A 13,771-nucleotide genomic window follows, 5' to 3' on the forward strand; every position below is an offset into this window, starting at 1 on the left:
TACAAAATACAACCAAGGTGTTACTCAGAATTCTTCAACATTCAGCTAAGAAATGAAGCCTCCACTCCTCAATGGGATTTTCCCAGTTCTCCCCTGTACAGCCCTCCTGTGTCAGTTCAACTGCTTCATTTTCTACCCCCCTCCCCCGATCATGAAGTAAAAAGGGAAGTATATGAAGTAGAGGGTAGGTAGATGTACACCGGTTCTCTTTCCTAGCAATGTTCTAGCGCTTCTCACTTGCTAATTTACCGAGAACTGTTTATCTCCCATAGTAAGACTTCTATCAAGAAACTCTTTAATACAAAACTCAAGCATGACAAAAATTAAAAGTATACTGTGATGTTTACTGTATTGGAAATTGAGCCAAAACACAATTTTATCAGTGCTTTCAAAAGGCACTGATTGTTGAAGCCCTAGTTATTTAATATTTTAAAAAATTGGAAAATGAAGAAAAATGGTATCACAAATGTATCATAACCTATAAGGTAAGAGAATTCAACAAAGAATATAAACCCAGAGAAACTTGGATTCAAATTCCTATTGGTGGCTACTAACACAAATTATTTACAAGGTTGTAACTTTACACGAGTTATTTAACTTCTCTAAGATCATCGAATATAAAATACAGTTTAATCTCATTATTCACAGTAGTTATGTTGTATAAAGTTGCCACACTCAATTAGCAAATACTGAATTATTGCTGTTAAGGGAAACACAAGGCTAGGGTTCCCGTGAGCCTCTGATAACAACTTTTCATCAACAATGCGTGACCTCGTTTTACATGCATTTGTTTAAAGATGCCTGATTTAATACCTGCTGTTGATTCATTCACACCGAACTCTCAGCCACCAGCCCTGTAACTCATGCCTGAGCCATCTCTAACACAGGTGCTCCCTCCGTAGGGAGGGCCACAGCCTTCTTGTGCTTGGGAACACTAGCCAGTGCTTTAGCACTACACTTGGGGGCTGTGAAAAACAGTGAAATCATACGCAAGCACAAACGTGAGAAGCTGCAACAGCTGTAAAGCACTCACTCCAATACCCAGCACATGGCAGGCACCAATATCATCATCCAGGATTCTATCCTCCAAACCAAGACACGCTCTGACTAAAAACGACACAACGCATTCTGAGTAAAAAGCATTCCATTCTCTGCACACAACAGCAGCCTTGATAAAAGGACTCGTTATCTTTCAAACACTAGAACTAATATCTGCCATTTAGTTTATAACGTTTTTGTACAGAATATTGTACTTCCATCTGAAAGATTATAAAGCTACATCATGGTTTTAATACACATTTATTAGTATCTTGAAAAAAGCCACAGCCACAGCCCGCAAGGCCTCTCCTTAGATTCAAACTGCTCTGCGGGTTGTCCACACACTTGCCTGGTTCCCAAGTCTTTGGGAGCAGCTGCACCACCCTAGCTCGTGGGCCCAACCATTTCTAGACAAAGCCAAAGTGAGAGCAGGCAGTCTTCCCTCACAACAATCCCCACAGGACTCCCAAGGCAGAAACTGTGGTTCGCCTGGTTACATACAGCACCAAGACAGAACCCCAGCTAACATGCGGGGAAGGATCAGATAAAACAAACATAAAACGACCTCCCTGTCCTGAGCAGACAGGAAAAAAAAGGAAGTGTCCCTGGTCCGTGGACTGCATCTTGGCTCACTCTGAAATAACAGGTAAAATCCTCTTGAGCTTCAGTCTTTGGCTTTTAACTCCTAGGGCAAGGCTGATGAGCCCCACATGTACATCTACTCCCCAAATGCAGACGTCAAGCCAAGTCGCCCATTCCTCCCAACAGGTGATCTTAAAAAAGCAGAAGACAGACTGCAGGGCCTCCCACCGTATGGACAAGTGCCCACCAGAGGCAGGTCTGAGTGTAGGTGTGGGTCCAGCAGAGGCAGGTCTGAGTGTAGGGGTGGGCCCAGCAGAGGCAGATCTGAGTGTAGGGGTGGACCCACCTGAGGCAGGTCTGAGTGTAGGGGTGGGCCCACCTGAGGCAAGTCTGAGTGTAGGGGTGGGCCCAGCAGAGGCAGGTCTGAGTGTAGGGGTGGAGCCCACCAGCTCTGGCTGAGCAAGCTGGGCTCCATTCAGTGACGTTCAGTTTTCAAGACAGTGACTGACTCAGAAAGTGAAACCCACAGCCTAACTCTAATGATAAGAATAGCAGCTTTTAGACATTCTAAGTCATGCCACCTTAAGCCCTCGCAAAAATCAGTAAAAGTACATCTTATCAATTAGGATTTTAAACCCTCAGGAATAAAAATTTCAACCTATTATTAACATTTACAGGTGAAGATTATACAGAGTAAAATGCTAAGGCCTGAAAGGCAGATATTTAAGCCCTCGTCACTCTGCCCTTCAGTGGCTTACTAAAACGACACAGTTGAGACACCTGGAATTCACCTAGCTAATTGCTGGAGGAGTTCCACAGGCCCAAGCAAGTAGAAAAATCCACCACCGTCTTTAGTGAGCTGATCTGAGTCTGGGAGAAGATTCTAGAGCTGTGCTTTCCAAATCAGTTGGCATTCACTAAAAACACTACTGAGGACCTGAAATAGGGCTAGTCAAAATGAGTTTTTAATTATTCAAATTTCAAGTTAAAAACATTCCATTTCAGTGACTGGAAAACTTTTAAGTATGTTTGGAACAACTCAGATAAAGCAACCTATTTTTTCACCTGTACATTTTATAAACTCTAAATACTGATCAAGTATTTCTGAAGAAAACTTGGCATACAAATTGATACATATTTATTAATATCTTGTGCTGGTAAATGTAAAATACACATAGATATGAGAGTATGAAAAAAATGTAAAGGATCTCAGTAACGAATTTTATATTGATTACCTATTGATGTAATATGCTGAATATATCAAATTTTAAATATTGAATTAAAACTTTTTAATGTGGCCACCAGAAAATGTTTTGCTATGTTTCAGTGGAGGAAAGCACCACTCTGTTCCACAGGCAGGAGCTCCCCAAGCATCAGTTAAGAGGAGCCAGCTGAATCCAGAGCGCATAAGCAAAGCCCAGGATCCTCCTTCCCTTCTATATCATCATAACTGACCCTTCCTGCTTCCTCTCAAGTAATCACCCACAGAGACGTGACTCAAGTGCTTCTGCTGACTGAGTATCTGACTCAGCTCATATGAGAATCCAATTAGACTAACCCTACAAATATCTGTTTACCCAAGAATGAATCTGCATCGAGATCAGCTCCCCTAAGGCTGGAGAACTCCTGCTCCCCACTCCAGACTCCAGAGTTCCCACCCTGACTCAATTCTGCAGCTCCCAGCGGGTGCCATAACGTGGAAACCCCACACCAGGTACACTCCTCTCAGGGGCACTGCTGAGCCCCACGTGGGCCTGGCTCCCTTCCTGGGCTGGCTTCCTGCCTGGCCTTGGGGATACAGCAGTGAGCATTCAGCCTAGGATGAGATGGTCCTCCAGAGAGGCTCGTGATGTCCGAATGCCTGTCGCACAAGTGAGAAGAGCTTGAATGCGGCTGTCCCAGGACCCTCCTGCCTGCACTGCACCCCATGTCCACATCAACTCGGGCAATGAGCACATTCCAGAGCGAGGGATACCAGAAAGCCAAATCCTAAGTCAGTAAAAAGCATTAACTATTTCTATTATTTAATAACAAGACTTACTTTTTCTTCTTTTAGTGTGTCTGTTTGCCAGAGAAAAATATTAAGGGCTGGATATAGATGATTTCATTTACTTTTCACTTTTTCATTTCATCCCAGGGGCAGGACAGCCTGGTTTGCACATACTGGCCGTGGGGACTACAAGGTTTTTAGACGTCTTCACTGGGCTTGTAAACAAGTAAGAATTCACTGGGGTTTGAGAATTATGACTCTTTTAAAGTCAATGCTAAATTATCCTCCTATCAGTCTCACAACTACCTGAAACAGAAGAGGACATTTCCCAGAGGAGACCAGCCTAACTTCAGCTGTCACCTGACTCCAAGTTGCAAATCCTGCCTCCCTGTAAAGCTAGGATAAATTTAGCAATTTTATCTTGAAAACATGAATACAATGGGTTGTATCTACTTGGCTATATTAAAGAGTAAGATTTCTTTCATCTTCACAATCTGTGCCTGTGATGTGTCCCATCCTAGCTAAGTGCTTCTTCATAATAAAATTATTTTATTTCTCTTCCTATATTGTTAAGTTTTCTTGGTTGGGAAGAGGTTTTGTTTTTAAAACAAAATGTCTGCAACCTTTCACCACTGATAAAGAAAAAGCTTCTGCGGCATTGTTAACACAGGGAGATTCCAATCAAGGCTCTCAATAGAGGAGAGAGGTTTGGTTCAGCTTCCAACAGGCAAAGACACCTGTGATTTGCAGCCAACCGCAAAGGGGTCTCGGGATGGAAAGTGACCAAGAGAAGACATCAAGGGTGGGGGATTCTTGCTACAGGTGGGCCAAGAACTCAGACATCAAGGCCAGGGGATGAGGAACTCAATCAGACATCAAGGGTGAGGAGGTTCTCACTGCAGGGACTTCTACTGAGGCTGGGCAGGACAAAAGCAAGGTCCTGACTAAAGCTGGGTCAGATAGAGTCTGTTGGCAGCTGTGTGGCCTTCCCGGTCCCTCCTGCTTTGTAAGCATGTGTCAGATGGTGGCACCAACCCATATCAAGAACTTATGAACAGGGGCTAAGCACCGCCTCAATAAACACTAGTGATAGCTCTATTTATCCCAATTTTACAGCTAAAAAACAAAACTGACACTTGGCTAGGTCAAGTAGCTTAATAAAAGGCAGAGATAGGGTGTAGATTCAATCAAGGCTCACCGGAAACCAAGTCCAAATCTAAACTACCCAACTGTATTTTCATGCAAATACAGTTATCTTGACTACAGTTCCATACATTCAATGACATGGTAATGGGACTGGCGGAGAAGTCTTTAGAAGTCTTCATTAGGCTTGTGAACATCTAAGAAGCTATTGAATATAAATAAGAGAAAGGCAAATTAAAATCACATTAAGATGCAACCTTTCCCCCCATCAGATCTAAAATCTTGAAGACATGCGCATCACACCACACTGGTGAGAAACATTCGCATATGCTGCTGGTTGGAATGTAAACCAGGACTGCCTCTTTCAGAGGGCAATTTGGAGACATCCATCAAAACCACAAATGCACACATCCTTGGACAGCTCCACTTCTTCTGCAGGCCTGTAATAGAAAGAGACTAGAAATAACCCCCTAAAGGCATCAACAGGGGACTCGTTTTCTAAATTTGTATTTAAAATCCTGTATATCCATGTAAGGAAATGCAATTGCTGTGGACTGAATGTTTTGTGTCCCCAGAACTCACATCCCCTCATGTGATGGCATGTGCAGGTGGGTATCTATCTAAGAGGTGATCAGGGTGAGATGGCAGTCATGAGGGTGGGACCCCACGATGGGATGAGTGTCCTAATATGAGGGTAAGAAGCTGGAGCTCCCTCTGCCTTGAGAGGATGTAGTGTGAAGGCAGTGCCCTCTGCAAACCAGGAAGCAGCCCCTCACCAAGAACAAAGCACCCTGATTTAAAACTTCCAGCCTCCGGAACTGGAGAAATAAATGTTTGTTGTTGAAGCTGCCCAGTTTATCCTATTCTGTTACAGTGGCCTGAATGAACTAGGATGACTGTGTAATATTTAACACACAAATACAGATGAAAGAATGAAGAAGCTCTTCATGTACTGCTAAGGGCTACAACTTACTGCAAATGGGAAAAGGCAGGTGTGAAGGTGTTTACTGCAGGTTAATGTCTGCATAAGAAAAGAGCTTTATTTTTAAAGAGAAATAATGGAAAACAGTAACAAAATGTTAGCTATACAAGCAGGGAGAGAAAGGCCTCTGCCTCCCCACATACCCGCCCTCCAGCAGAACATCAGGCCTTTTCTGGATTTCACAGCGATCGTCAACACGAGCTATTGAGTTTACTCCACTAGCTATTGAGTTTACTCCACTGGAGTTTCTTCCCAGACACCACTAAAGCAAACATCACAGAGCCTCACAGTGGCATAAAAGTGTGACTTTGTGTCATCTAAACTAAGATTCACTATTCCTTGGCTCTCCCCATCTCCAAGCATGATTTTAAAACACCTGAAACAGTCCTTGATGTCTTTTTTCTTTGCAATGTCTACAGAATATGTCTAAGCCTTTTAAATTTGTAAGTGAAAACATGTCAAAAATTCTGAGTTTTGTTTAGAAAGCCATTAGTTAAGGCTAGCCAAATCCCTATGCAATCCAGTTTAGAGGCAACTGATGAACTCTTCTACACTGTCCGTGTTAGACCCATCTAAACCATCCATGTTGAACAGTTCTCTGCACTTCTTTCTCTACTATTTGCATAAAACTTTGAGGGGCAGAGGTTAGAAGACAGCTCAGCAACCTTTATATCAACAACCATAAGAGGCCCAATGAAATAAATTTTGTCACAGAAATTTAATATCATTTAGTATCACACAGCCTTAAAATGGATTTTTTCCAGCTAGCAGTACTGAAACGGGAAGCACTCCATGAGACACATATTATGAAGGGAACTCAAGGTACAGAAAAATGTGAACAGTGAGACAGCAAATCTTTGTTTCTGAACACACACTTACGTATCTGCATAAATGTTTCATGGACAGATACACAGAAGAGCTTAACAATGTTTCCCATTAGAAACTTTGAAGAAGTTAAGACCTAACAATCTCAAGAAATATTTTACCATATGCATTAGCAGTTTTTCTTCAAGTAACATTAGATTCATTAAAACTTGTGTCTTTCTGTTGAAGGACTGCAATGAATGATTCTCCTTATAAACCTTGCGGTTATATGTTAATACAAAACAGATGTGTATTTATGACTAAAAAAAAGGGCCCATAGCCTAAAAAGATGCTCAGAGAAGTTTATTTTCTAAAATGTTAAAATTATTTTAGTAATAGTTAAGTGTCCCTTAAATCGAAGTAATTTTGAATGCTTCACACTTCAAATTTATTGGAACCTAACATTATCTTACTTTTTCACTAAAAAAAAAAAAAAAAAAAAAAAACAAAAAAAACCAAAAGCTGTGTGTCAGGCCTCTGAGCCCAGGCCAGGCCATCGCATCCCCTGTGACTTGCACGTATACATCCAGATGGCCTAAAGTAACTGAAGGTCCACAAAAGAAGTAAAAACAGCCTTAACTGATGACATTCCACCATTGTGATTTGTTCCTGCCCCACCCTAACTGATCAATGTACTTTGTAGTCTCCGCCACCCTTAAGGTTCTTTGTAATTCTCCCCACCCTTGAGAATGTACTTTGTGAGATCCACCCCTGCCCACCAGAGAACAACCCCCTTTGACTGTAATTTTCCATTACCTTACCAAATCCTATAAAACAGCCCCACCCCTATCTCCCTTCGCTGACTCTCTTTTCGGACTCAGCCCGCCTGCACCCAGGTGAAATAAACAGCCACGTTGCTCACACAAAGCCTGTTTGGTGGTCTCTTCACACAGACGCGCATGAAACTGTAACCTGATGTTCAAGAAAGGCAACAGGACAGATATGATTGCAAACAGAATGCCTTTCTAGAATCAAGCAGAATGTGCTCTCAACCTGCACGTTCAACATCACACTGACTGACAGATTTGGAGGGTAGGACAAAAGACTAAGAATGAAACAGAATTGAGAACTTCTAACGTGACAGTGAATTTAACAGATTCATTAAATCCTATTTGCATATTAATTCCTACGTCTCTCAACTTTAAAATTTTGTAGGCAGAAGTTTTATGACTTTTCATGAATTTCAAAATTTAATTCTAATTTAATTTAATTTAAATTTAATTCTAACTTGTCTTAATTCTAAGTTAGCTTTGCAATAAAGATCAGTCCTCTTGAAGAAATTAACTAAATTTAGAATATGACTAATCTGTCATAATTAACACAGCTTTTCTCTATTTTTATATAGCAATGTTTTTCAACACAAACTTTGGATACCCTTAATAAAGTAACATAAAAACCACAGTCAAAATTCACAACTAGCAGATAACTGGGAAAACCTTGGGTACAGTGATGGCTTTTTCAATATAATACCAAAGGCACAACCATGAAAGAAATAATTCATAGTGAAGCTTCATTAAAATTAAAAACTTCTGCTCTGAAAAAGACACTGTCAAGAGAATGTGAAGCCACAGATTGGGAGAAAATCTTTATAAAACACATACATATAAAGGACTAGTATCCAAAACATACAAAGAACTCTTACAACTCAACGAGAAATCAAACCACCTAATTAAAAAATGTGGCAAAAGATCTAAACAGACACCTCACCAAAAAAGGGACACAGATGACAAGTACGCGTCTGAAAAGATGCTCATGTCATTTATCATCAGGGAATCACAATTCAAGACAAAGAGAAACCACCACACACCTACCTGGATGGACAAAATCTAGATACTGAGAGCACCAAATGCTGGTAAGGAGGTGGAGCAAAAGGAAATCTCATTCATTGCCCATGGGAGTTCAAACTGGTGCAGCCACTTTGGAAGATAGTTTGGCGGTTTCTTATAAAACTAAACACTCTCACCATGCAATCCAGCAATCAGGCTCCTAGGTATTTACCCAAGTAAGTTGGAAACTCACATTCACACAAAAACCTGCACCTGACGTTTACAGCAATAAATAAACTGATGTTTATTCACAATTGCCAAAACGTGAAAGCAACCAACATGCCCTCCAGAGGGTGAAGGGATAAACTGTGGTACACCCAGACAGTGGAATACTATTCAGTGCTAAAAAGAAATGAGCCACAAGCCATGAAAAGAAATGCAGGAACCTTAAATGCATCTTTCTAAGTGAGAGAAGCCTACCTGAAAAGGCTACACACTGTGAATGCAACCAAATGACATTCTGGAAAACTATGGGGACAGTACAAAGATCAATGGTTGCCAGGGGTTCCGGGGAGGGAGGGCGCACAGAGGGTCTCTAGGGCAGCAAAACTCCCGTGTGTGACACTATAATGGTGGGCACACATCAGCACACATTTCTCCAAACCATAGAACGCACGAGTGAGCCCTCCCAGGTTAGGACCATGAGCCCGTGTAGGTCCAAAGATTGTAACAAACGCACCACTCTGTCGGGGGTGATGATAGTGGGGGGCTGGGGATCCATGAGAACTCTCTGTACTTTCTCCTTAAATTTGCTGGGCACCTAAAACTGGATACCGGAGAAATAAAGTCTATTAAAGCTTTTTTCCCCCAAAACCAACACACACTTTAGATGTATAGATAATAGATAACAGGCCAGGAACGGTGGCTCACGCCAGTAATCCCAGCACTTTAGGAGGCCGAGGAGGGCAGATCACCTGAGGTCGGGAGTTCGAGACCAGCCTGACCAACATGGACAACCCCGTCTCTACTAAAAATACAAAATTAGCCAGGCGTGGTGACACATGCTTGTAATCCCAGCTACTCAGGAGGTTAAGGCAGGAGAATCACTTGAACCCGGGAGGTTGCGGTGAGCTGAGATCACGCCATTGCACCCCACCCTGGGCAACAAGAGTGAAACTCCATCTCAAAAAAAAAAAAAAAAAAAGTATAGATGACAATTCTGTAAAGAGAAAATCAGAAAAGGAGCTTTAACGAAGGCACTGCCAGCGATTGAATCCAGGTGGAGGATACGAGGAAGAATCTCTTATTCTTCTACTTTTCTGCACGTTAGAAATTTTTCAAAATAAGAACTTAAGGCCAGGTGACTCACGCCTGTGATCCTAGTACTTTGGGAGGCTGAGGCAGGGCGGATCACTTGAGTCCAGGAGTTCCAGATCTGCCTGGACAACATAGCAAGACCCCATTTCCACAAAAACGGTTTTTTAAAATTAGCCAGGTGAGGTGGTGCGCACTTGTAGTCCCAGCTACTACAGAGGCTGAGGGAGGAGAATCGCTTGAGCCCCGGCAGGTTGAGGCCGTAGTGAGCCGAGATTGTGCCACTGCACTCCAGCCTAGTAAACAGGGCAAGACCCTGTCTCAAAATAAAAAATAAAAACTTAAGAAAAAAAAGTGGGTTTCAGGATTCATTAGGAAAAATGGGAAAACATAGGAAGCCTCAGTTTAAAATTCTCAAGGCTCTATCCAGAAACAATAATATGGCTCATCTTTGACCAACATTAGTTATTTATAGCTTCTGCAGTTAACTCTGTAGCCACATATAAATTCTCATCATTACATTCAAGAAGAGAGCTGTTTCTAGTAACTCTAACATTCTGAAATTAAAAAAAAAAAAAGGGTAGGTAAGCACTAACGCTACCTAAAAGAAATTTCTCAGACAAGTTCAGATAGTAACCATATTTAAGCGCTTAACATAATCGGCTCCATTTTCCATGAGTTAAGAATGGAATTTAACTTTCATAGGAAATGTCTATCAAGAAGAAACAACTCCAGACCCTAAGAGAAACTCTTCTGCTCAGAAACTATTTCCAAGTCCTCGGAAGAAAGGTACAAATCCTTAGCCTCCACTCGGCCTTAACAGCATTCCTCCTTAACAGGAGGAAGTTGCCACACGTTTAACAGAAAGATATTTTATGATCCAGAAAGCTGGATTTCTGACCTAAATTTCATTGTACACGAAAAAGAGCACTGCAATGAAAAAAGGGAGGCGGGAGAGGGGGGTGGGGGAGGGCACATCTAAGGCACACAGGGCCCACCTGGGAGCCCTTTCAATTAAAAAATTCTAGACATACCAAACATATCTCTACACTCTTCAGGCAAAGGCCTTTCAGTTTTCAGTATAAAGGACTTCTGCCGGCTTCCTTCAGAAAAATCAAGGATTTAAGAAAATACTTGTTATGCAAACAAACATTTAGCCCACTTAACACTGAGCTATGGTGGTCCAAAGCTGCTTAGTGTCCGCCAGGAGGCCGTCCGGGTGCGCGATGATTCAGGCCTTCTCCGCCAGCTCCACCCGGGACGCGAGCACCCGGCGTGGACCTCTGCGTCCCGGGCCCACGACGCCCGCGCCGCTGGGTGCGCGCCCTGCGTCCCCGCTCTCCTGGGACTGAGCCCCGAGTAACACATGTAGGGGCACTGGGCCCCCTGCAAGCGGCGAGAACGCCGGCAGCCCTGGCCAGTAAAGCGGGGAGTGGATCCACGCGGACCACAGCGGCAACTCAGCCCAGGACCAGCCTCGGGTCAAGTTCTCCGACTCCGCACTCGGGCACCTAGCGAGCCGCGCCCCGGAGCTACGCGGCCCCAACCTCACCTGCCCGCCCAAACTGTGCCCCCAACTACCCGCACCTCCACCTGCGCGCCGCCCACCCTAGCCCTCTACCTGCGCGCCGCCCACCCCCGCCCTCCACCTGCGCGCCCCCGGCCGACTAGCACTCCCCACCTGCGCACCCCCTCACCTGCGCCTGGGCGGCGGCGGCGGCGGCTGCCGGCGACGGCCCCCCACGCAGGCCGTCCTCCTCCTCGGGGGGCTCGTCCAGCAGCACCCGGCCCCGGCCCAGCTTCCACATGGTCGGGCGGGCTCCGGCGTCCCTCAGTCCGTGCGTCGAGCTGTGGGTCCGCGTCCCTCCCGGCCGCCGGACGCTCTGCCTGCGGCTCCTGCGGGACGCGGGCCCAGTGGGCCGGGCGGGGCTAGGCGGGGGCGGGGCACCCCCAGAACTAGGCCCGCCCCCTCCCCACCAGGCCCGCCCCAAACCCTCCCCAGGACCCGGCCCGCCCCCAAACCATCCCCAGAACCAGGCCGGCCCCAAGCCCTCCTCAGGACCAGGCCCGCCCCAAACCGTCCCCAAGACCAGACCCGCCCCCAAACCTTCCCCAGGACCAGACCCACCCCCAAATTGGACGGGACTCCGAATCCCATCCCCCACAGAAAGGTCAGGTCCCCTCCTCCCAGTGTGGTCCCCGCCACCGCCCCGGCGAGACCCTCGCCCCTCACTGTTCTACTGAACGACGTCCTCACCCCAGGCTACCCCGTCACCTGGTCCCCCCACCTTGACCCCTACCCACCCGCCCCTAGCTGCTTCCTCACGCGGGAACGCCCCCATCCTGAGCCCCCACCAAGCCCCTAGCCCTGCCCTATCGCCGGTTCCCTGGGTCCTCCTCTACCCCCAAGCCCCCACCCGGCCCCCACAAATTCCCCTCTCCCGGTTCTCTCCTTCTCCCCCACGGACCCCCACTTACTCCCGGGCTGCCCCCTCCCCCCACCCGCTCCCCGACCCTGGCCGGAGGGCGTGGCCACGTCCGCCCGGGTCACCAAGGCAACGGCCGAGAGGCGCAGTGCGCATGCGCGCCGCTGACGCTCAGGCCGCGGCAAGGCTGAGGGGAAGGTGGAGGGCGCACGGTCCGCGGAGCGGCTACTGTACCCCAGCGCTGCAGGGCATCTCTGGGAGCCTGGGCGCCGGGCCTCCGGGGCATCCGGAACTCGTCCCCTCCGGCGCCCGAGGTCGCGGGATAGTGGGGGCGCCGAGAGGAAGCCTCGCCCAGCCCTGGTGGGCGGTGGGGCCGCTGGGGCCTGGGGCGCTGCTGGCTCGGCCTGGACGGACGGCGGTGGGGGGCGGGGATGGGGCCGTGGTGCCGGGCCGCGCAGAACCCCTGGGAAGCCCCGCGGCGCCCAGGTTGGGGCTCAGGGCCCGGAGAACGTTTTCCCGCGTGGCTATGGCTTTGTAAGAGTCAGAAGCGGGAGATGCGCCCACAGATTCCTGAGGGCAGAACCGCCTGGTTCCCAGGCCGAAAGGAGCCGGCGAGGCGACCCCGGAGCCCGGGACGGAGCCGCGGGAACGGGGGATTCTGGGCGTCCGCTCCCGCCCAGCAAGTTAATTTTTCCCGCGACGCGCTTCGTATCGCTTCTTTCTCACACCAAATATGTATTCATGTGTTCAGTCATGTAAAAGCGCGTTTTAAAGGAGGATCCAGAACTGTGAGCTCCCTTGAAAACTGCAAGCTTCGTAACTTTACGACTCTTAAAAAAATGAAATGTATATTTTGAGTTTCCCAGAAGTGATGAGCAGCAAGGCTTTTAAGATGAAAGGAACTCTGAATTGTCTTTGAGAGATGCCGGCCAGGATCCCGGAGAACCGAGGGGGTGGCTCCCGTGCCCAAGGCCTGGGGGGACCTCGGGGCCCTGGCGCGGGACGCACGGGGAGGGCGGGGGCTGGGCCTGGCAGGAGCCCCCAGCCGAGTCGGAAGAGCCAGATAATAACCTAACGATACTAACCTAACTATACCGTCACCCAGAGAGGAGGGCAGCACCGCTCCCACATCCCTGGCTCCCCCGGTGACCGCTAAACCTACCGGCCACAAACATCACCAAATAGAATAAAACACTGGCGCCTACCAAGGACCACTTCACCCAGTACAAACTTAAATTTGAGAGTTCCTCTTCACGCAAATAATAAGAATGTAAAAAATGTATATATGCTCCTTTTCAAACAAGGCCTAATAGGCCTGACCTCCTGGGCTAGGAGGCTTAGAAAATTGCAAATGCAAGATGGCATGGTGTGGCTCCGGGGTGCTGTCAAAATAAGCACACCGCAAGCACAAACTGATGAAAGTCAAAAACTATAAAACAGAGGTTGCAAAACAAAGCCAGGATCCAAACACAGCCCATATAAAGACGCTACAAATAAAACACAGAAAACCAACTCAGAACACTTGGACAAATTACATAAATCCCCCTGGCTAATGCGAAGGAACACAGGGCTTATACCCACACAGCTGGCTTCCTCTCAGTCTAGCAACATCCACTCCATGAATTGTCATTAAACTGTAATCCCTTGCAAATCCACGACGATCTGG

General features: G+C 46.7%; 1 protein-coding gene across 3 annotated transcripts in view; it reads right to left on the minus strand.

Annotated features, from left to right (window-relative positions):
* TDRP (testis development related protein) overlaps nucleotides 1-12,515 on the minus strand; it is a 53,949-nt gene extending 41,434 nt beyond the window's left edge. The window contains exons 1-2 of one of the 3 annotated variants that reach the window (XM_054498018.2): nucleotides 12,340-12,515; nucleotides 11,377-11,575 (exon numbers count right to left, since the gene is read on the minus strand). In XM_054498018.2, the coding sequence (XP_054353993.1) occupies nucleotides 11,377-11,487 (111 nt within the window). In that variant the 5' untranslated portion in view covers nucleotides 11,488-11,575; nucleotides 12,340-12,515. Of the gene's footprint in view, nucleotides 1-4,808; nucleotides 7,016-10,846; nucleotides 11,038-11,376; nucleotides 11,576-12,339 lie in introns of those variants that run through there. The other 2 variants (XM_054498020.2, XM_054498019.2) reach the window with 2 other exon arrangements.
* Nucleotides 12,516-13,771: the final 1,256 nt, after the last annotated feature.

This window comes from Pongo pygmaeus, chromosome 7, assembly GCF_028885625.2.
Source record: "Pongo pygmaeus isolate AG05252 chromosome 7, NHGRI_mPonPyg2-v2.0_pri, whole genome shotgun sequence".
Lineage (NCBI taxonomy): Eukaryota > Metazoa > Chordata > Mammalia > Primates > Hominidae > Pongo > Pongo pygmaeus.